The following is a 14,357-nucleotide window of genomic DNA, read 5'->3' on the forward strand; positions in this document are numbered from 1 at the left end:
ATTTAATATTTTTTCACATCAGTAGGTATAAATATTTTAAAATTAATATTTTTATTTAGGTCTTTAGTGGATAAATGTTGTATAATTGATGATATCTATGAATTTAATTCATACTTCAGTATATTATTTTTGTTAAAATTATTATTATAAAATTATGACTCCAGAACCAAACCAAGCCACACCTTCGTTATTTTATAAAGCCTGAAAGTTTACGTGCGCATACACTCAACACTGGTAAGTATCTAGGTACTATTATTGCATTTTGAGTGATTTATTACAGAAATTCGATACTTATTTCAATAATATGGAGAGCAAGTCAGTATCGTGGAAATAATTAAAACAATATTCAATAATTTTTCATTTATTTAATGTTAATATAATTATAGACAATGTTCAAGGTACCCTTTAATTGGTTTTCGAGCTTTAACACTAAGACATCGTAACCTTCATATCGACCTTATCTTTATTATATTGCAGTAAAAATAACAGTAAAATTGAAAATCATGTCCATACAAACTAAACAATCAACTACCTAACTTTGACTAAAATAGCGAATTTAAAATTCAATATAACATCACGTCAAACTCAATTACCTACACATCAATTCATAACATTGCATACCCGTTTACGATAAACCAAGTTAACAAATAAAAAAAATAATATATCAATAATAATAATATTAATAAAATACGATAATTCCATCACAATCTGTACAGCAACAACGCGGTAGGTACAATTCAATAGAATTAGTTTAACATATCAATCTCAACATGTGTAAAGGTATATGGGCGACGCCCGCGACGTGCGCCATGTCGATGCGGCGTTGATTCCTCAGTCTTTAGTCGATTGATGGCCATGAGCGAGAGGAACGTGATGAGGCGAAACGAGATGCGCTATGTACAGCCGGCCCGCCGCGACCCGCCCCGGCCCGCCGCGACACGCCCCGACCAGTCCGGAAGGGCGCGGGCAGGCGCGGAAGGGCGCGGGCGGGTCGCAGCGGGCCGGGGCGGGTCGGGGCGGGCGGCGGCGTCGCGCGGCGTCGCGGTGTATCCCCACACCGTAAAACATCAACTGAGATAATGTCACCGCACTAAGAATCATTACTCATTTATTTATTATTCACGATAATAATATACTCTCAAATATTGTAACAACTTCAGTATAACAACGTTAACATTTTCCAGTATTTAATTAAAATTATCTACACGTACCGTCCGCGTACACGTACCGTAAACGTGCACGCACCCCACCGTACTGCTTCGATTCGTTTAATTATTATTTATTAAATATGATCAATTCGACTAACTATAATAGAATGAACTGTTCGACGTCGACGTGTTCTTTACAGTGTCCCCGCGAGAGCGCCGGCCGAAGCCGACCGGAGCGGAACATTTATTATCATTACATTAAATATATTTCGGATGAATATTACTTTGAGAGAATATAACACGACTAGAGATCTATTATATTTCAACAATCTAACATCTGTGTAAAGCTTTCGATGAAACGTACATTCGCGGAGTAGAGTGTGTGAGAGAGAGATAGAGCAAGAGAAGAAACAGCGAGAAGACAAGAACAATCAGTTGGAATGTCTCGAGGCGGTTAGTCTGAAACATTGTAAAGAACAAATCAATGGAACCGAAACAACAACGAAGGGAGACGAAACGAGGAGCGAAGGAGACGAACAGAGCGGGTGCCGGCTTCCGCTTCCGATCAATAATTGACCTAATCACTTACACGTACTGACTAATCGAGATAAGTTCCGATAAAATTGAGCTTGTAAAATCGCCAACCGACATAATTGACAAGACGACCTGACCACCGAATACAGACACAACGCTCGTTTCATACAAGAGAGATGAGAAAGACCGAAAAACACCGTAGAGTCGGAACAGCGTACCTATGAATACGTTAGAGATTGAATATACCCTAAACTAGCTACTCGAATGGAACTACGGCATTACCTACGCAACCGGCAACGACGCGGTAACAACGCGGCGGCCGCCGGGCCACGCGCACTTCCCACCTCCCACTCCCCCTACTCCCCCACGACCCGCCGCGTGCGTGCGGCCCGGCGCTCCTCTATAATTTATTCATTATTTAATATTAAATTTACTTTATAATATAATTAATAACATGTTCATCGAATGTCCGAGGTCACAGCGTCGCCAGCGTGACAGCCACAACTCCCTGAGTATCGTCTCTCAATTCCTTTACTTACGAACTACTAGTTTTAAGCCGATTTACATATTATGTATATATATTTAATTAATATATTTTTTTCTCCATAATGTTTTCTATTCATTTGTACTTGACTCAATTTCTTCAACTTCAATGAACAACGCCATGGGACATCGCTAGCGGTCGCTATCACTTTCCGGCTATTAAAGGCAGAGATCCGAGGTCTTATTACAATAGACTATAAATATATTTCAACAAATAATAAATTTATTAAACAAATCCTCCTTAACAAGTCGATTAGCAGATATCACATTTGTTTATTAAATAAAAATTATATGTATAGAGATGACGAGCGATGATGTGTTATGACATTAAAACTACGCATGACGCGGCGTGGACTACCACAAGAGATACTAGAGACACTAGAGACACTAGGGCACTAGGACACTAGAGACACAACCAAACGATCAGAACTCTCCCTGTAACATCCGGCGTAGGTGTAGGGAGGTGTATGTAGTGTATCAACTATCAATACGATGGCACTTGAAGCAGCTACTAGACTACCGACTCGCGATCCCCGTCCACTGGCCGAGTACCTTGACAGAGTCCAAAACGATCACAGCTCACATTATTATGTCCCGACCTTATGTGGCTCTGACGAACGAACAAACAAACGCTGTAAATAAGAAACTTTTCATATTGTCCTCTCGAGTAATATATAGAATTCTGCATTAAAACATTTAAAATATATAACATCTATACTATTATGGACATGCATTTATTATTAAAATTGTACTTACAAGTTAACATTAAGAGAATTTAGACCGACTGTTTTACGTCGACCACTGACCGCTGACCCACTATACCCAAACTTTAAAAAAGTCATAAACATATAAAAAAATAAACATCTTTACGCGAAAACAAGGAATGAAGACGAGAGGGACGAGGGAAACAAACTAAACACCCACTTTGGTAAAACATCCGGCGCGCCTCGACGACGATACGACAACGCCTACTATACAATACAATATACATATAAATTCAAATTTAACACTAAGTAAATACGCTAACAATAACTTATCAATGGTAACATTTACAATGAAAATCAACATCAACATCAAAGAACATCGGATGAATATAGATACTACAGCAATAGCAATAATAATAATTATTATTATTATAATAGAAGAATTAAAAAAAAATAAAACCGTCCGTGGTGTAGGAAATGGCCCGGCGATATCCCGGCGGTGTCCCGGGGATGTACTAGCGATATCCCGGGGACGTCACGGGCTGTGTCCGGGGGGTGTCCGGGGATGACTAGAGGGGGCCGGGAGCGGCTACTGCATGAGCCCGGAGATGGCGTTGTGGCGGGTGCGCTTGAGCTCCTCCTCCTGGATCTTCTGCTCGATGAGGTACTGCGCGTTGCTGATGGCCGTCTGCGTGCCACTGATGGTGACGATGCGGTTGCGAGTGCCGGGCGCGAACGTGCCCTTCTTGGAGATCTGGATGTTGGCGCCCGACATCTGCTGGATCTCCACTAGGCTGCGGCCGCCGGGGCCTGAAATCGTCGAAGAAACATCCTTATTTAACACAATAAAGACGATTTTAAATTTCATAAAATAGCAACTTCACATTTTTTCCGAAGGTAGTAGACTAGGTAGACAGCAGTTAAGACATTCTGTCTCTCGCTCATCGCCTATTTTACTTAGAAAAAGTTATTTAATTTAAACATAATTGGTTTTAAAAGCATGAAAATATGTCATGTAGTACGACGACGATGTACCCTGACGTTTATATTACAAGAACTTTTGCGAATTGTTCACTCGGGAACAAAATAATCAAAAGTAAGAAAAATCCTAAAACCAAGTCTGCGCAGCCATCTACAGCCTGTCCTCGAGGCGGTCACGACTTGTTGATCGTACTATAAAGTGAATATATTCATGGCACAAACAAATTAATCATCATATTTGATATCATACTAAACTGAAAAAGTTTGTAATTTCGCGGTAATGCGGTAGACAGAGGGAACCTAGTGTGAAAACATTTTTTTCTCCATGTGTTGAATTGCAGAACACAACGTTTTGTCTTGTTACCAGAGTAAGAAAATAAAAATAAATATCCGAGTGGCAATCAAACGCAACACCTCCAGAAGAAAACAAAAGAAAACTGATGAAGAACCCACCTAATATAGCTCCAACGATGACCTCAGCTATCTCCACATTCTTGGAGTCTTTGGCGCCCACGTCCGCCGGCGTGGGGCTCTTGGACAGCGGCAGCAGGCTGGCGGAGGGGAAGGCGGGCACGCCGCCCACGCCTCCCGACAGCGAGATGGGCGCCACGGCTGGGGGGCGAAGCGCCTCGAATGCAACCTCCGCGAAACGCTCTAACGAGCCCCCGCGCGCGCCGCCTGCGGACGCGTCACTGTCACTGTCCCCCCTGAGCCCCCCCTCGTGCCCCCCCACTCCCCGCCGCCGCGCTCGAGCTTACATTAGAACGTTTCGCGCTGTCGCGACACGACCAGCGTTAGTGCCGCGACCCCCCCACAGCGCCCCCTACCTCCCCTAGCGCGCCGCGGACACCACCCGCCACCGCGGGGGCGGCCGGCGGTGCCCGACAGTAGCGTTCAGCAAGTGACAAGTTCGATTCCCAGATACAATGAGCAAGCCAATCACGCGACCCCCGGGTGATGCTAATGCACGCAGCCCCCGCACTCGACTTATATGATACCAAGTAAAATTTAGACAAAAAACTGGACAGATTGTGTTGCGTCTCAAATATACAAAAAAAAAAACCTCCATAAACAATATTAAAAAAGTGCATAAAAAATTGTAATAAAAATGGCAACCAAATTTCTTCGATAACTAAGCTTGCTAGTCTACTATAATAATAGATAGTATGTAAAATCTTTTGTTACTCTACGGTAAGTACACGGATAAGATCTAACTTTGTATGTGGATGAGAGTCAGTTAAAAGCCAATCATTTGTTACTTAGGAGTGGCAACTAAACGCACGACGTACACCAGCATGACCCACGCTAGTCTATGAATATAGTAATAAATGAGAAATTTTGATACTTATGCAGATTGCAAAGATATCGGCAGCGCTGTGGTGCGGTCGAACAATTATGTCAATTAATGAATATTGAAAGAAACAACTTTATTTAAAACAAAAATAACTAACAAATATGAAAAAATGGTCTTCTGACTTTAATAATTTATAATTAAGAAAACAATATTTTTAAATTGTTTCGGTTCAAAGTTGTTTCTTCCACAAGTGAGCAGTGATCTATTATTGTATTTACACGTGGTGTAACACTACAATCCTTTAGCGTTAGATCCATACGTGACAGATAAGCGATAGCAAAGTAGAACTATGTATGCATATACATTTGAAATTTAAAATAGCAAAATTATTAATTTCTCGATAGAATTCATTTACATCCAGTAGTTGTCACATAGTTCATGATTTATATTCAAATTCAAAATATTCTTTATTCAAATAGACTATTATAAGCATTTTTGAATCGTCAAATGAACATATATAAACAAAAAGCTACCACCGGTTCGGAAGACAGTTCTGCTGAGAAGAGCCGGCAAGAAACTCAACAGTAGCTCTTTATAAATCCTTGAAGAAACTAAAATAAATAAAAGATCGTGATCCGTGATCTGACGATGGTTGCAGGTTCATATTCAACAAGATGAATACATTTATAAATAATACTTCACATAACGTGTAGAATATAGATAAGAAACCATCTAAGGCTAAGAGGAAAGTAGCGCAATACAATCACTGCTCGAATAATATGTATTGCCGACAAATGATATGAAAAAAAAGCGGAAATTTTGATTCAATTTAAATAGAAAAACAAAATTAATAAGCCAATAAGTGTTATATATTTATATCAGCAATACAGTACATGGGCATGCAGTAAAGTGTACACATATACGAAAAAAAAAGGTTATTTATATAAATACCTAAATGAAGAAAACACACATTAAAATAAAATATGAAATTATGATTAAGCCATTTTTAAGTGATAATTTATTTTTTTACTAATTTATAATTAACATTAACATCAAAATCGGTTCAGCGTTTCACTAAATATAAAACATGTTTCTTAATAATCTAAAAATAATTAAATAGCAAATATGTTGCAAGAGTATTTGTGTATAGTGTATTTTTGTCTAAATAGAATTCGGTGAAAAGTGAGGAACGGAAGTGTCTTAATGGGAATGGACTGTCATAACACTAGGTTCCCAGGTTTCCTCTGCCTACTCTGCGGTGTGCGGGATGCAGAAAGAAAATAGGAGAAAGTAACTTGTAAAATCATATTTCTATACATTAATGAATCAATTAATGTTATGACTATCTTACTAAAATTGAATTTAGAAAATAATGATACGGATTTAGTATTATTTAAACTATTACCAACTGGGTCCATGTATATATGCATATTTTATTAAAAGACAAATTTACAAAAGCTAAGGAACAAAAGTATATAACCCTATATTAAAAAAATATATTTCATAATCTCAAAGGTAAAAATATTCATTCAACAACAATTAACGGTTAATCGGTTTCTACTGTAATATAATCTCAAATTTAAATCCAACTAGATTTGAACCTGCACCTGCCAACGCATACGCACTGCATAGTATATAAACAGATCTATCATTGACCACAATCATTGTGATTGACTACAATTGAATAGAATTGACCTTGCTGACCTTGTATTGTTGACGTCATACTTTGTTACTACCTAGCTATGAACAATAAATTTTAAATAGTCTAAACTATTATTCATAAAAAAATACTTTATTTTGATGTTGTTTTAAAATATATCTTATTTTAGTCAGTAACTTTACTTAAAAATACTACTTTAATTATATTTCATTTAAAATTAGAGCTAATATTAAAATTAAATTCTCATTTTTAACTATATATGGAATATGTGATATTTTAATATCAAATTCTCTAATCTATACTAATATAATAAAGCGGAAGAGTTTGTTTGTTTGTTTGTTTGTTTGTTTGAACGCTAAGATCTGGATCTACTGGTCCGATTTACTATGTTTTTGTTTTGTATGAAAGCTGCATTCTTCAGAAGTGCTATAGGCTATATAATATTACATTACACATATATACTAATAAATTATTTTAATTTAATTTAACTTTCTAATTTGACATGCAATTTATTCTGCCATGTTAATAACGACCGCGTTCGTTACCGCGTCATTTTGATATTCATCCTTATGAAAATAAATATAATAGTCACTTTTAGCATTTCATCTAGATTGAAATTATATTTCTATAGAAATTATATTCTTATATTTCAAGCAGGCGTAGCCGCGTCCGGGTCCGCTAGTATAAACATATAAACATAAAATAAAACTCAAAGTAATAACTTAACATATCATAGGGACCATGAGTCTGTAGAGTAAGAAAATAAATATAAATAAAACATAATATAGTGTATAGTGTAGTGTAGTGACAATGACAGACAGAGTGTCACCTTACCTACTCGTATGATATATACAATGTATTCCACAAGTAACACAGTAAAATGTGGTACACTAGGGTTGACGAGTAGAGGCCGCCTTGTTGGTATGGAATGTGAGGTTTTGATCAATTGCGCATTATTATTATTTTTCACTTGAGAAGAAAATAATTTAAAGTAAGGAAAATCCTGAAATCAAAACTGCGAAGCCACATCTAACTTCAGAGCGGCCACTTTTCGTCGACCCTACTATACAAAGTATGTAGTACATACTACCTAGTATAGTGTAGTGTAGTCACAATGATAGTGGGAGTTTACTAACATTGTACATTCTATGATAGTGTCACGTCAGTAATCAATCACACTGTAGTCACCGTGATAGTGGCAGTACTCACCAAGCTGCACCTGCGCGAGGGGCCCGAAGACGGCGGGCGAGTCCTGCGCAGGCAGCGGGAAGTAGGCGGTGGAGAGCGGCGCGGGCAGCGCGGTGGGTAGCGCCAGCCCCAACACGCCGTGCTTCACGAGGAGGGACAAGGCTGCACCGATCTCAGATATGCCCGTTTCGGAGTAGCCCGCTTGGCGCAGTGCTACCTGTAACGCCAAATTATTTTTTTGTGATTGGTGTTTATGTTTATTGTGGTAAGTAAATTGCTGGGTTTCCTGGTTTTGGTCACAAATTAAGTGCGACGTTGAGTTCCGCCACAAAAATGCAATATCTCGAAAGTTAAGTGGAGATCGAAGAGTCTTAACACTACGTTTTCTCTCCTACCCAGCTTATACATGACATAGATACAGTTTGAAAATAAATTGTTTCCCGATTCACACTTACTTATTAGTGACAATAATACCTTTGAAATTTTTCCAGTAAATGTTCTATTTTCACTTTTGCATAGTTTATTTTCACCTAGCTTCATAATGCGCGAGTTCGTAAAATATACTCTATTATTCTAAAAATTAAATATAAACAATCATAATAATATAAGTGAATGAGACAGTTACGTTCGATAATAGTGTATTCGAATAGCAGAGCATAGCGTGAGAGTTAAATTATTTTTATTACTACCCTCTTCTTAAATAACGTAAAATAATGGCTTTACTTTATGACTTCAACATAAGATTCTCTCTGGCCATCCTAATGCATGTAAAATTGTTAGCCTACCTTTATGTGATCCAATGTGTGCTGAGTGAGGGGCGAAGGTGGCGGAGTCCCAGGAGGTGCCAGGGACAGGGACAGCGATAGGGCTCCGAGGCCGGACCCGTTGAGGAGCACCGAACCTACACCACCTACTCCACCAACACCGCCTACACCACCCACGCCCGCCACAGAACCGCCGCCCACTAGGGCGTGACTCTGAAAAATAGAAGTAAATAGTTGTAATAGAGCAAAACGCTTTTTTGAGTATTATTCCAATAAAAGAAAAATATTTTAGAAAATGTATAAAATATTTTAAGTAGTGGAACCTAGTCCTAGTGCTGTGATCACTAAACCTCTTGTATATAAACCTCTTGTATATATAATCTTGTAGCCTACGTCGAAACATTGATACTCTTTTTTATTGGATTATTTATGTTTTTTTTATTTAAATAGGTTACATTACATTTCTTGTTTAAACAAAAATATGCAGCTGATCTAGAAAGATTGTAGATTCAAATCTCAATAAAGGTATTACCTTTTCAAAGTAATAGTTATAGTAATAAAATATATGTTTAATTGAATACCTATCTATATCAAGAATATGATCTGTTGAGGTAAGTCATATTTTAAACTGTTTTATTTTTTACAATTGATTTACCTCTTATTCGTAGTAAAGTAAAAGTTTTATGAATCTATAATACACAATGGCTTTGAAATTTAAACAATATATTTTACAAGTACACATATCATATAATTAACAAATTTAAATGAACCAAAAAAATATATCATATAATAATAATAATAAATAATAGAAATACATATAAAATTTTATTTGTTAGTAATAAATATATTTTTTAACTTATGTATTAAATAAATATATGTTAGGTTAGGTTATATTAAATGTGGCAACCACTTAAACACGTCCCCGCAAGTGTCATACACCTTGTGCTGAGGCTCTATCAGTTGTATATAGTATATAAACATATATATACGATAATATTTAAAAGATCTAATAATATTATGCTTTGAATGGTTTAGAAAGCATTATATATGTAAGTCGTTATATTTTCAGGATAAAATTTATAATTATAATTTAATTCATTCAATGTCACCTCGTATTCACCTAATAGCAGGTTAGGCAGAGATAACCCAGCGTTAAGAGGCACTTTACAGGTGGAAGCGGTTCCACAGTTCCACAATGACCTCAATGTTTACACGAATTTATAAAGATTTTTGTTAGGGTTCCATATCCAAAGAATAAAACAAGACTCCATAGCCCGTTTGTCTCTCTACCACCAGGTTGTATCATGACAGTTACAGTTAAAATTTTTAGACAGATGATGTATTTCTACTACCGCCTTAACAAAGTATACTAAATATATCGAAGCAGATTACAATAAATATATAAGGGGATTTCCATTCAACAAATGTGTTGTTTGCTGTCTTTATGGATAATGGTACGGAACTATTCGTGTGCGAGTCCCACTCACACTTTCAATGTCTCAAAAATAGGAGAAAAGTGGAGAATAGCACTAGATTCGCACTTCATTACCCAGATGACACATACCTAAAGTACATATTTTTAAAATTATGATTAATATATTTAAGCTTTTAAATGATTATACATTTGTATACATTCAGTTTAAAATAGTGTCTCGTCCAGTATGTCAAGGCGGCTGTCATAATTTGCAATACTTTCATCACAAATCTTCGTGTCAAGGCAAAAGCTGTAAAAACCTAACGCACGTTGTAACGAAACTTACTTTCATTTAAAGTTAAAATATTATTTAATGATAAAAATATAACAAAATTTCGTACTTGGTTATAATTTAAAAAAAAAAACGATGTTTTGTATATTAATCTAGTGCCAATAAAAATAATTTGGAATGTTAATTTGTAAAAATACAGTCGAATTTATAATCTCGTTTTCTTACAGAAGTCGGTTAACAAAAGTTTTTATTAACTTAAATAATTTAATGCTTTATATAAAAAGGTATGAAATAATAAAAAAGAACTAATTTATTCAAGGAACGTCTCAATTACTGAAAGAACAGAGAGTAGATAATAATAACACAATATATTAGTAAAATAAGATATTTTATAAGACAGATATATGTCTAGCATATATTCTTTACTGTACGCCCTTCGATTCAAAGGTTTAAAACGGAGTGTCTTAGTACTAAGTTGTTACAATTTTTCCCTCAAAAAGAAAAGTCACCATTATCAACTACTAAAGACTATTTTTGAAATATCGACAATAGGTATACGGTACGTGATAAAACTCTGATGGGCAACAGAGTGATGACATCTTCATGTGATAGTTGGCGGAGGGCCAGGGCTTTGTTTAGTGGATATTTTGGTCAATAGCTCTCGTCGATGCAATTTATGGACGCCATTAGAACAATAAACGTGCTAAAAATACTATATAGGTTATCGTGAAACTTACAGATTTTGATGCAAATTTGCAAGTTTTTAAATATTAAGAAGAATATTTTTAGATAGAATGTTTAAATTTTCCTATGATAAAAAAAAAGTCGAATTTAATATAAATAATTAATATATAAATTTGAAGGTTGAAGATATAGCACAATATAATAATTTTGAAAACATAATGAAAAGCCAATGTTAGTCAGAGCCTCAGCGTAACTGAGTTGCGTGTTCAAGTTGTCACCTCGGTCACCTCGGTAGTGGGCACGGCGTAGGGGGAGCCCGTGGGGTTGTAGTTGGCCACGGGACCCGCCACGTCCGCGTACGACACGTTCGGACACGACCCCGACTGGGGATCGTCGACCACCTTTTGTAAGATCATGAGGCATGCCTTTTTATTGTTCTCCTTTTCACCTGGAATTGTGGAAACAATAATAATTGTAGTAGAGAAATTGGTAATATATAGATAAGTAGAGGTTCTTCATACAGCTATATGTACTAGAAGTTGTCAGTTCGATTCCACATATATTTATATATCTATACTAACATTACAATAGTAGTTTTTTTTTGTTTAATGCGTTAATCTCAAGAAATACTAGTTTAAACTGAAATTATTAATAAATGTTGTAAAGCGCGGCGTTGCGTCGTGGAGTTCCACCATTCAACACGCAATGCTTCAAGAATTCGGCGGAGTGGGGAACGGAAATGTCTTGGGAATGCCTTAACACTAGGTTGCCAGGTTTCCTTTGACTATCCTACTATGTGCGGAATACAGGATGAAGCTAAAAAATAACGACTGGCATCAAGTAGGTATGAAAATAAATATAGCATTGCACTCGCATGTAGATTTATTAATAACCAAATTATAATAACATAGATATATTAGGAGCCATAGTCATGTGATGTGTCCAAATGATTTATTTATTATAATTTAAGTGGTTCGTTTATTGTTCATAATAGCTATATTAATTTCAAGGTAGCGAGTACTTTAGTAGATGCCATGCACGTCATTCTGTACTCAGTATCTATACATTTAGCTCATTGATTTTACCTATTGTGTGTTTCAAAAAATATCACATTTAATATATTTTCGTTATCATAATTTAAATAGACAATACGCGGTGATATAAGAATATATCCGTTTTGTATTAACACACTTTCGATGTGAAAAGTGAAAATTGATGTTATAAATGAAGAAATTGAAGCCAGCCCTGGCGCAAGGGCACAAACGTACGTTTGTACACGCTCAATTTAAATTCGAGTTAATGAAACATTTAAACATTTTCCTTTTCTTAGCTCAGGTAACGAGGCAAAGCGCGACGTTGAGTTCCGCTACTTAATACGCAATGCCTCAAATATTTGGCGAAAAGTAGGAATCAGAAGTGCCTTGATGGGGTTCCCAGGCTTCTCATGCTCGCTATATTCGGTACACAGCGTGAATCTAATAAAAAGGAACGAAATAAAAAAAATAAAAGAAACCTATTCTAAACTAATAAGCCACAACAACAACAACAACTCTACAATTAATTGCGACAGTTTCTATCTTACAGTGGTTAAAGGTATAATCGCTTTGTAACATTTTACTCGTTTTTCTGCTTAATTTGTAATATTTTAATGTCTAACTAAACAATTGAGCCACAACAACAACAACAATAACAAAAAACAACAACAAATTTCCACAACGGGCACAACAACAACAACAACAACCGCGGCAAGCAGCCTGACCCGGTAACCGGTAACGCAAGTAGGTCAACAACATCCCTTCAAAGTGTTCATGACACGGAACTCTACAATTAATTGCAATAGTTTCCATTGTGGCGCGCACTGTTACCGAGACGAGTACATTAAACGTATAATCGCTTTGTTACATTTTAGTCGTGTTTTTAAGCTTTATTTTGTAAATTTTAGCATGGAAATTTTAAAAGAAAGTATTTTTTTTTCAATAACAGATGATAAAAAATATCATAGCTGGTCATTTGGTCTATTTGGTTAGTTTCTCACTTATCTAGGAAAGTTGTGGGCTATGTAATATAGCGCATAGGCTACCCCAATAAATCGATGACGATAGTAATTTCAAATGTTAGCCACAGTCAGTCACACTTGGATCCTTAGAATGTGTCTTGGGTCAAAACGCAAGTTAAAGCAAGTTTTATTAAGTTATTTACTTATCACTAAAATGAAAAGATTTTCCAACTAAACTATGAAAAAAAAGATAAGCAAGATATCTCTTCTATAATCGCTTTTTTATTTTAATTATCTATAATAATAATAGTAAAAAATCACAAAATTACAAAGACAAAAGAAAAGACGTTAAAAAAACAATCCCACCCACCCCACAACCATCCAACCTAGAGGTACAACCAAGGGAATGTGCAGCGCAAATTGTTACAATTCTATATAAAATTACATTTTTCCAGTAAGTTAAATGCGGTAAAATTTAACCTATTCAGTTAATTTCCACTCGCTACCGAGATAAACGTCGAGCCGGGGCGGCGCGGCGTGGCGTGGTGCAGATGTGATGCGGGCATTTGCTCTAACTTGGTTATACTTTTTTTTAATTACTAGTGCGAGTACAGTGCGAGGCAGCGCACATTTGCGACCTTGTAGAGTTTAAAAAAAATGAAAAAAAGAAAAGTTTAATGTATATTTTTATTTTACTGTATTTTATATAAAATATACGAGTCATAAAAAAATCGATTACGAAATTATGAAAAATTTACGACCAAATCGGAAAAATAAATATTAAGTTCAATTTTAAATAAAAAGCTATATGATTTTTTTTGTTAACAAAACTTTAAGTAAATATATATGCTTCAAATCTGCCATCTGGTTGTTATGTTAACACATTTATCTGACAGCTAAAAATATTTCTATATTCTGTATAGCAAGGCTGGCAGAGAAAACCCAGTGCCCAAGACACTCCGTTCTTTATTATCCGCCAAATTTTGTTTTGTCTTGTTACTAGAGCGAGATAATGTAAATAAAACTTGGAACTTTATTGCTTACAAAAAAGAACAAACATATAAAGACGAAATAAACGAACAAGAAAATAAAATGACATACACTTTGAAACTATTACAAACAATAAGAAGGCATCCGGAAGCTCCTTACATAACG

The 14,357-nt window shown here is 36.0% G+C and overlaps 1 protein-coding gene across 5 annotated transcripts in view; it reads right to left on the reverse strand.

Moving 5' to 3' along the window:
- Positions 1 to 345: 345 nt before the first annotated feature.
- ps (RNA-binding protein Nova-1-like protein passilla) overlaps positions 346 to 14,357 on the reverse strand; it is a 67,851-nt gene continuing 53,839 nt past the window's right edge. For 3 of the 5 annotated variants that reach the window (XM_085189421.1, XM_085189416.1, XM_085189419.1), the window contains 5 exons: positions 11,485 to 11,654; positions 8,838 to 9,029; positions 8,074 to 8,269; positions 4,364 to 4,588; positions 346 to 3,739 (listed from right to left, as the gene is read on the reverse strand). In XM_085189421.1, the coding sequence (XP_085045547.1) occupies positions 3,519 to 3,739; positions 4,364 to 4,588; positions 8,074 to 8,269; positions 8,838 to 9,029; positions 11,485 to 11,654 (1,004 nt within the window). In that variant the 3' untranslated portion in view covers positions 346 to 3,518. The remainder of the gene's footprint in view (positions 3,740 to 4,363; positions 4,589 to 8,073; positions 8,270 to 8,837; positions 9,030 to 11,484; positions 11,655 to 14,357) is intronic. The other 2 variants (XM_085189420.1, XM_085189417.1) reach the window with 2 other exon arrangements.

The sequence above is a fragment of the Heliconius melpomene genome, chromosome 8, assembly GCF_056956725.1.
Source record: "Heliconius melpomene rosina isolate 202511_hmr_F chromosome 8, ASM5695672v1, whole genome shotgun sequence".
Taxonomy (NCBI): Eukaryota; Metazoa; Arthropoda; class Insecta; order Lepidoptera; family Nymphalidae; genus Heliconius; species Heliconius melpomene.